Genomic DNA, 10,075 nt, shown 5'->3' on the forward strand with positions numbered 1-10,075 from the left:
GATTAACAAAGAAAAGCAACAAACAGACAGAAGGACCTCCCACACCAGAGCTCACTAATTTATTTCAATCACATAGTAATCATGGGTTGTCAACTGAAAATGCCAAATTGCTAGCTATAGATTATTCCATGTGTCACAGAGGGAAGCCCCAGATGATAAACAAGTTCTGTAGAGTCCTGATATACTTGTTTTTTTTTTCTAGAAATGGATGACAAGGCCTTGTTTTTTTTTTATTTATTAAAGATTTCTGTCTCTTCCCCACCACCGCCTACCATTTCCCTCCCCCTCCCCCAATCATTTCCCCCTCCCTCAAAAGACCAAAGAGCAATCAGGTTTCTCTGCCCTATGGACTTGCTGAATATAGTGGACAATGAGGACTACTGAGAACAATGGCAATGGCCTTGGTTTTGATGTGTAAAGATGTCAATTGGGCAGGGCGGTTCCTTCCTGTCAGAAATGTAAGCATATTTTGAGCTTGAATGTAGAGCCCATTTGCACATTGTGCAGTTTTTCTGAATGTCATCATTTTTATAGACTGTTTCACTTAATTTGTTTTCTTTTGATTAATGATATCTGTATGTATTGACAGTAGACATCTATCTTCTTTTCTTCTATTACTTATATAGCTTTTTGATATCTCTGGTAGCTTTGTGCCATAGCTTTTGAATTCAGTCTACTGGAAGAATAAAGTAGTCAATATATTGAAACACTTAAAGGTAGCACAGGATATATAAACACCTTTATAAGAAATCCTTGTCAAGTTTTAGTATCTTATCTTCTAATAGTGTGGTTGCTTTGGCTCATTTAGCCCAGGCCACAATTTTAAATTATGTGACCTTACCCACCAGTATAGTTTTTAAGGCAAAATGCTTTCTTAAATGTTCTCACAGGGATAGATTTTTTTCCTGACAGGAATGCTCAATTAATCATCCCAACAGACCCTGACCTTTAGCCTAATCTTATTAGTTTAAGGATATGAGATCATATGCCACAAAGCAAGGTCAATGTAGAAATACTGGACAGATGCAGGTTGTTGTGGTGCAGAATTATTGGTTGTTTCCATGAAACTCCCTCTAACTAACTGTATAAAAAGCTATGTCAGTTCATTTTCTTCACAACCAATATCCTATTTTGAATATCTGCAGAAGAGCAATGGCAAGCACCACCATGGTAAAGTTTCTACTGCTGGCTTTGGCATTTGGTCTGAATCATGCTCATGCTGAGGTAAATTCATTTGGTCTGTGAATAGGTTTAATGTTCTTCAATAGCTTACTTCTGTGGATATGTTGTGTCATTCAGTTTGTCCATGCAAATCCATATTCAAAAAATAACCTGGCTGACTTTTACTCAGTTACTTCTTTCCAGCCAGATTTCTCAATGATGAAACAAATAAACTAAGAAAACAATGGGTCAAATTTACAGAGCATAGGAAGCCAAAATGTGAGTAGTTCCAAAAAGCTTCAGGTTTAAAATGCTATGTATATTGAGTTATCATATTACAATTTATTATTTTTCATCCCTAGATGCATAATCTTGAACTAATAAAGTTTTATTGATTTATATTTTTAGTAATTTTACATATTATCAAATATTGGGATCAGAGATGTGAGTATCAACCAACATTCTAATGGTATTTGTGGTTTGTTCAGCTTGAAGGAAAGTGGGTTACCACTGCCATCGCTGCTGACAATGTGGACAAGATAGAGGAAGGAGGACCTATGAGATTCTACATGCGTGAACTTACTTGTTGTGAGGAATGTAGTCAAATGGAAATCACTTTTTATGTCAAGTAAGCTAATTGTCAACGGTGTAACCTGATCAGACTGTTTACATTCTATAGAATTTTATGTTGTTAAATTTACAGGAGAATGTTCTGTTTCTGATCAGGAAACTGCAAATCTTATCTTCAGAAATGTGATTATGTCATTCCATGATGGGTTAGCTCTGGGTCCCACATGAAAGTTAAATCTATCTTCAATTCTATGAGTGTTTCCTGAGAAATCCTTGTGGCTAGAGTCCTGTGGTTGAATTTTATTCTCAAAATTTAGAATCATGAGACTCTAAGGATTTCACTTCTAGTAAGTCAAAAGGTAGGTGTCAGCATTTGGGTTAAAGTCATGCATGTTATATTATTTTGCCACAGTGCCATAAAAAAATTCTTCCACAAACAGGTCAGATAAATCTAATTTGCAAATCCAGGTCTGCTGTTTTAAATTTTTCTCTCTATATATTGTTTTATTGGTTAATGAATAAAGAATAAATTCCTTGCCTTTTATAAGGCTGGGTAGAGCTAAGTGGGGGAAAACTAAGCTGAATGTTTTGAGAAAGAAGACACAGTCAAAAAGATGCCATTTAGCCGCCAGGGGGGAAAGACATAAGTTGAATGCTTGAACCTTGCCATTGGGCCACAAGCCTTAGGGTAAAATATACATTACTAAATGGGTTAATTCTATATGTAAAATCTAGCTAGCAATATGCTTAAGTGATTAGATAAGCAATGATTTAAATAATATAGTTTCTGTGTGATTATTTTGGGTCTGGGCTACCGGGAGCATGTCTCTGATGCTCTAGTTTCAAAAATTTTCTTTCTGACTTTCAGGTGACAATATTCAATGAAAGACTGCATAGGACTGTAAGAACTTAAAATAGTTAGAACCATTAATTTGTTCTAGTCACAACCATAGTTTTAGGTTACACATAAAAGCATTTAAACCACATTCATAAAATCCTGTGTACATATTATTGTTGGTCTAGAAAACGAGAATTAACATATTGAAAATCATATTCAGTGAATAGAGAAATTCAGACAAGGAAGAAAATAGAGTCTTCATAGCACTTGGGAAACATGCCACAAATAAAGTAATTCATAGGTATGATTAGAAACAGAATGATACTTTCTAAACAAGAATTATAAAAAGTGAGGTAAACAGAGATTTGTTTTCTCTAGCTCTGAATGCTGTTCATAGATATTAAATATTTCAAGTTCTTTAAAACCTGGAGATATTTAATATGAATTCACAGGATAAATACAATAAACCATGATTCCTTTGTTTGATTTTCAGTGTGAATGACCAATGTTCACAGACCAAAATCACTGCATATAAGCAAGAAGATGGAAACTACAAAACCCAGTGTAAGTATGGAATCTGGGAACTTCCTCTATAAACTAAGCATTGTGGATGAGCACATACATGTTGATACCTCAGCTACCCATAGGTACATGGACCTAGAATAATTTTGGTTACTAGGAAAGTTATCAATTTTTCCAACCTACTGAGATATGCTAACAAAATATCTCCAAATAGTTTCCTGCATGAAAATTTGTTTCTAGGTCATATTCAGTGTCCTTTCTTTCATACAGTATCTCAGATTGTTATTGGACAAGCCTGCCACTCCCTAATAGGTATCTCAGTGGACTCAAACATCTTTGAAAACTCCATGATACAGGCTATCAAGTAGTTATTTTATAAGGATTATCTATCTTACTGGATTCGTAGAGAATTTAAATTAACAGTACTATTTTAAAGTTTCCTTTTCTTATATTTTGTAAAAAATTGTAACATTCAGATCACTGGAAGATAAAATACACTTTGAAAAGAAGTTAGGGGAAAAACTGCTTATGAATTTCAAACTGACTACCTTGATATTGCAAAACAATTGGTAAAATAATAGCAACACTGTTCAACTGAATGATACACAGCATAACTTTTTGTTGATTTTAAATGAAGAGAAGGTACATTCTTTTGGTAAAAATAATGCTTTTCTAACCTTATATAAATATTAAAAAGAAGTCACATAATAGGAAATGACCAAATACTTAAAAGCATTTATTTTCCTGTGAATCATTTTATCATTCAAACAGTGTCTGTAAGTGGAAATATCATACACTCACACACACATACACACACGTGAATGCACAAACAACGGAAAGAGAGAGAGATAGTAAGAGAAATAAAGAGAGAGAAAGGGAGGCATACACACACAGAAACATTCATAGAGAGACTGACTCACAATATTAATGTCTAGTAAACTTAAAATATTTATTCTTACATTTTACATCTATAAGCTTACGAGAAGAAAACTGTTTTGCATATTTTTTTTGTTTTTTCGAGACAGGGGAGTACAGTCTCTTTTTGCATATGTAGCCATTTACTCACCAGGCCTTATTATGGTATGACACCAATGTTTTAACTTTCAGGAAATTGACAAGTGGCCTTTTGGATCTGGTTGAAATTGGAAGGAATAACCAAAAGAGTGATCCCACAGATAATGACACAAAGAATTCAGAAAAAAGGGAAAGTGTATGTACCTAAGATTCACTATCAGGTTTAAAGAATGGAACTGATTTGTCTCCACGTTATGACAGGATAAGTAAAATGAATGACTACAAGAATATCTTTGCCCACGTGTGTCATGTGATAGTGAATCAGAGATGACTGCTTGAGTCAGGGTCAATATTAATGTTTTGTCAACAGGTGATGTCAAACAAAGTAGAAAAATGAGTGACACTAAGTTTTGAAATGTGTCTTTATTGCAGTTGAAGGTGATAATGTATTTAAACCTGTGTTTGCAACAGAAGACATCATAGTCTTTGCTGGTGATAATGTGGATAGAGCTAGCCGGAGAACAAAATTGATTTTTGTTCTTGGTAAGAATGGTAGTGGGTTTTCTGAAACAGTAACAAAAGTACAACCCTGTAAATGAGAATTAAGTCATATTCACCCACCAAATAAAGTATCATGGTATTTTCAAACTCCTGCCCACTAAATGACAGTCTGTTCTGTGGACCAACTTTTACATTATACTACAATTCAAGTAGCATGGTCATTGAAGACTAGGAGAAATGGGAGAAGGCTATTGGAAGAGTTTATTTTCATGTTTCCTTACTGGAAAGAATAGAGTAAATATTATTTTCACAAAATTCAGACAATTTTGAGTGTCATTTGGTCAAGTGTGTACTAAATAAAAAAAAACAAACTTTAAAGTATAGATTCAGGAGAAATGTGAAGGTTCCATTGACAGGCATCATGACTCTCCAGTGGTATGTTTTTGAAAGTGGATAGGACTTTGATGAGCAAATTCTCTCGAGAAGGTTCTTTTTTAAATTCTTTGATACATTATGAAACCCTGAAAAGAGATATCATACCAACTTTTAGACTTTGTTTAAAGTGTCCGTGGAACTTGCAAAAAAATTTGTTGCCTGTATTGACTCACCAAGTGTAGATGAATTTGGAGCAGTTGGGATTTTCACTGTATATTGTGGTGGGAAACTAAGGACACAATGTAAATTCTCCAGAATTCTACTGAACATGTCTCTGACATTGTGATTCATACAATGTAGGAAAAGGCCAACCCTTGACTCCTGAGCAACATGAGAAACTTGAGGCATATGCTGAGGAACGTAGCATTCCACCAGAGAACATTCGAGATGTTCTGGCTACAGGTATCTACAAGGAATATTTTTATCCATATCATTTATACATACATATATATATATACATATATCCACATATATAAAACACTGTGTATTCATAAATACATGTATATGTTCATGCTGACTTTGTCTCTCTATATGCTATCTATGTATCTATGTATCTATCCATCAACAAGGTGTCTACATATCTAGTCATTAAAATCCCTGAGTCAGATTATGTCTAGCCATATGCTTTCTTTCAGTTGCTATTTCCAGCAACAATCCTTGAGGAGCTGTTCTCATATTTGTAGGAGAATATTACTGTCAATTTTATCCCATTTATGTTCTTTTACAGATACTTGTCCTAAATAATGACCTCCTGTAGGTGAGTAGAAACAGAAGCCATGCCTAATCATCTTGATATTTGAATGGATTTGTTCTTATTACATAAAAAATTAGAGATAAGTATGTGACCAAAAGAAAAAATGAATGTGAAATCTAGACAGTTTATTATTAGTCTTTTAAAACTGAGAATCTTACTGTAACAAAAGTGAAGGATAGCATATTTTTATTTATAAAACAGTTTGAAGGACATTTATCTTACTCAGAATTGTTAAATTTTCTATATTGAGGTATAGTCCATCAAAAAACTGTGTCACGATTTTTGAAAATCTTACTTTATTTATGATTGTGCCACATGATTTATCACAGATATGGTACAATCAAGTTGATATTTTCAGTATATTCCTTGAAATCACTCAAAATAAATTTTTATGTAAGGCTAAGGAATGTCATTATTTCCTGCCAACAGTGCTCCTATAGAATCCAAAGCACAAGATATTGGTGATTTCTAGGGAAGAAACTGTTCATATGCAATCCCTTCTCTATACTCTATATTGTTATGTTTAATTTTGTATTCATACATTCAGAAGGGTGAAAACTTTCTTGTCTGGTAAACCATGTATGATTTTTGCTTTTATATCTGCACAGATGACAACATGATGAGAATTATGTATCAGTCCTCTTGACCATGAAATCAGTATCACATACAAATCACCATTTCTTTCAAAATCAATGTTCCCCTTGCCTGTGAAGTCACGATACAACATTCCAAATTTCTGACTTACCTTTTTTCTCTTCTTATGATCAATGAGTTGTTCTTTTTTTTGAATGATTAAATAAAATGTTTCAAGAAGCAATAAGGACTTTGTGAAAAGGATCTCATTTAAAAACCCCATAAACACTCACTAGCTAATTAAAATCACCATTCCATTGTAACAAATGATATCTGTATTACTAAAACTTGTTGTAATAATTGGAAACTTTACAATTACTAAAGGGCCACATGCAAGAACTCTGCAGAAGTGAATTGTATGATGTGTTCTTATTTTCCTTCAGCTGAAAATTAGTTATTTGCAGATAAATGGTCATAACCCTTTAAAATATTTCACATAACAAACTCTTTGTTTCTGCCTTCATGTTACAATTATTTAAAACAAAGAATGAAATATGTTTTCAATAGTTCATATGAGGGGATTATCTCTTGATAATTGACTTCAGTAAGCAAATGAATCAGGATATTCTTAAGCAGTGTACATATGTGTCATTATCACTTGAAGAATAAATTCATGATAATGATATTCTATATATACCAATCCCTATAAATATGCAATTATTTATTACAACTTTCTGTGTGTTATACAATGATTCTTTATAATACACTTAACTATCAAAATAGAAAAGGCAATGCAATCTTCTTTGAGGGCTTGAAACAAGGAAAAAGAAAAGCTATAGACAGTGTTGCTATATCCAGTCTCTTGTCTAAGGCTATAACAAAATCAAAGTACATTCAATATACATAGGCAACTGATATGAATAAGATACAAGGAAATATTTTCTTGTTAAAAAAACCTGTTATTTAACCTTTCTTTTTGTGTCTTGTAAAACAAAATGTTTTCAGAACAAATACTTGATTAATGTTTGATAAAAATTCTGCATATTCAATGTACATTTATATCACTTCACCTCATTCTCAAAATAATTACTGGTGCCCCCACCACTTCCTTCAATTTCTCCAACTTATTCATGAATATACATATTTATTTGAAAGTATTTGTGAATGTGTGTGTGTGTCCATGTGTGCATGCGTGTGTATTTAGAGAGAGGAGACTGACAGAGAAATGTATGGCCCAACTGAGTCCATTAAGTTTTTGTAATATGTATTCATGTTTAGTGCTGGGACCTTGGTCTTCTATTGCTTATTACTTATAACTGATCTCACTTTAGAGGTAAAAGAAATATGGCTACTTCTTTTACTATCAGAAATTGCTTTCTTTCTTTCTTTTTATTAAAAATTTCTGCCTCCTCCCCTCCCCAGCCTCCCATTTCCCTCTCCCTCCCCCGCTCCCCTCCCCCTCCCTCTACAGCCTGAAGAGCAGTCAGGGTTCCCTGCCCTGTGAGAAGTCCAAGGTCCTCCCCCCTCCATCCAGGTCTAGGAAGGTGAGCACCCAAACAGCCTAGGCTCCCACAAAGCCAGTACATGCAGTAGAATTGAAACTCAGTGCCATTGTTCTTGGCTTCTCAGCAGCCCTCATTGTCCGCCATGTTCAGAGAGTCCGGTTTTATCCCATGCTTTTTTAGACCCAGTAGAGCTGGCCTTGGTGAGTTCCCAATAGAACAGCCCCATTGTCTCAGTGTTTGGGTGCACCCCTCACGGTCCTGCTGCTCCTCATTTGGACCATGGAAGCAGGCCAGTGTTCCAATGTGGGTCTCTGTCTTTATCTCCTTTGATCGCCAGATGAAGGTTCTTTGATGTTATGCAAGATATTCATCAGTATGACTATAGGGTAGGGCCATTTCAGGCTCCTTCTACTCAACTGCCCAAGGAACTAGCCTTGGGCAGAAGTTGCTTTCTAAGCCATCTAGTCTTCAAATAGCATAGAAGTTCCAAAGTGCTATAAACTTTTCTCCTAACACTGCTTACATCATGTTCCATGAATCTGGATATGCTATACAGTTATTTTCATCAAATTTTAAGAAGTCTTTAACTTCTTCACTTCTCCCTTGAACTATTGGAGATGAATTTCAGTGAATTTGTGGGCTTTCTGAATTTAGTGTTGTTTATGGGTTCTAACTATAAGCCATGGTGATCTGATAAGATACATGGGTTTATTCCAATTTTTGGTATCCATTAAGGATTTCTTTGTTACCTAGTATGTGGTTAATTTTTGAGAAGGTTCCATGAGGTGCTGAGAAGGAGTTATATTAGTTGATGTTTGAATAGAATGTTCTATAGATGTCTAGTAAGTCCATTTGAGTCATAACATCTGTTAGTTTCTTTTTTAAAAAAATTTTTTATTGAGAAAAGGAGAAAAAAAACAAATTTCCTCCTCCCAGCCTCCCATTTCCCTCCCCCTCCTCCCACCCTTCTCCCCCTCCTCCCACCCTTCTCCCCCTCCCCCCACTCCTCCCACCCTCCCTCTCCAGCCGAAAGAGCAGTCAGGGTTCCCTGCCCTGTAGTAAGTCCTAGGTCCTCCCCCCTCTGTCCATTTCTAGGAAGGTGAACATCCAAACTGGCTAGGCTCCCACAAAGCCAGCACATTACGTAGGTTCAAAACCCCGTGCCATTGTCCTTGGGTTCTCATCAGCCCTCATTGTTCGCCATGCTCAGAGAGTCCAGTTTTATCCCATGCTTTTTCAGTCACAGTCCAGCTGGCCTTGGTGAGCTCCCAATAGATCAGCTCCACTGTCTCAGTGGGTGGGTGCTCCCCTCGTGGTCCCGACTTCTTTGCTCATGTTCTCCCTCCTTCTGCTCCTCATTGGGACCTTGGGAGCCCAGTCCAGTGCTCCAGTGTGGGTCTCTGTCTCTATCTCCATCCATCACCAGATGAAGGTTCTATGGTGATATGCAAGATATTCGTCAGTATTGCTATAGGATAGGGTCATTTCAGGTTCCCTATCCTCAGCTGCCCAAGGAACTAACTGGGGACCTCGGCTTGGGCATCTGGGAGCCACTCTAGGTTCAAGTCTCTTGCCAACCCTAAGGTGGCTCCCTTAACTAAGAATTGTGCTTCCGTGCTCCCCTATCCAACCTTCCTTTATCCCAATCCTCCTTTTTCCCCAAGTTCCCCCCATTCTCCCCTTCTCCCTTTTCTCTCCCCATCTCCCCTTACCCCCATCCTACCCCACCCCCAAGATCTAAATTTTCTCCCCGGCAATTTTGTCTACTTCCCATAGACAAGAGGACAACTATATGCTTTTCCTTTGGTTCACCTTCTTACTTAGCTTCTTTGGGATCACCAATTGTAGACTCCGTGACCCTTGTTTATGGCTAGAAACCAATTATGAGTGAGTACATCCCATATTCATCTTTTTGGGTCTGGGTTACCTCACTCAGGATAGTGTTTTCTATTTCCATCCATTTGCATGCAAAATTTGAGAAGTCATTGTTTTTTACCGCAGCATAGTACTCTAATGTGTAGATATTCCACACTTTCTTCATCCATTCTTCCATTGAAGGGCATCTAGGTTGTTTCCAGGTTCTGGCTATCACAAACAATACAAAGAATCAATGAAACAAAAAGCTGGTTCCTGGAGAAAATCAACAAGGTTGGCAAACCCCTATCCAAACTAATCAAACGGCAGAGAGAGAATTTGCAAATT

General features: G+C 36.2%; 1 protein-coding gene across 1 annotated transcript; it reads left to right on the forward strand.

The window, feature by feature from the left end:
• The first annotated feature begins 1,167 nt into the window (after positions 1 to 1,167).
• LOC121444878 (odorant-binding protein-like) lies at positions 1,168 to 5,785 on the forward strand. Its single transcript, XM_041646803.1, has 6 exons — positions 1,168 to 1,224; positions 1,650 to 1,789; positions 3,063 to 3,133; positions 4,538 to 4,648; positions 5,342 to 5,443; positions 5,769 to 5,785. Exons 1-6 carry the CDS (start codon positions 1,168 to 1,170, stop codon positions 5,783 to 5,785), a joined length of 498 nt encoding a protein of 165 aa, XP_041502737.1.
• The last annotated feature ends 4,290 nt before the right edge of the window (positions 5,786 to 10,075 follow it).

Source organism: Microtus oregoni, unplaced genomic scaffold (assembly GCF_018167655.1).
Source record: "Microtus oregoni isolate MIOR12 unplaced genomic scaffold, Mior012 000145F_ref0000173, whole genome shotgun sequence".
NCBI classification, from domain to species: domain Eukaryota; kingdom Metazoa; phylum Chordata; class Mammalia; order Rodentia; family Cricetidae; genus Microtus; species Microtus oregoni.

Coding starts and splice junctions, on each gene's coding strand:
- LOC121444878 (XM_041646803.1), top strand. CDS start 1,168: ATGGTAAAGTTTCTACTGCTGGCTTTGGCATTTGGTCTGAATCATGCT. Junction 1,225..1,649: donor TGAATCATGCTCATGCTGAG/GTAAATTCATTT, acceptor TGGTTTGTTCAG/CTTGAAGGAAAGTGGGTTAC. Junction 3,134..4,537: donor TGGAAACTACAAAACCCAGT/GTAAGTATGGAA, acceptor TCTTTATTGCAG/TTGAAGGTGATAATGTATTT.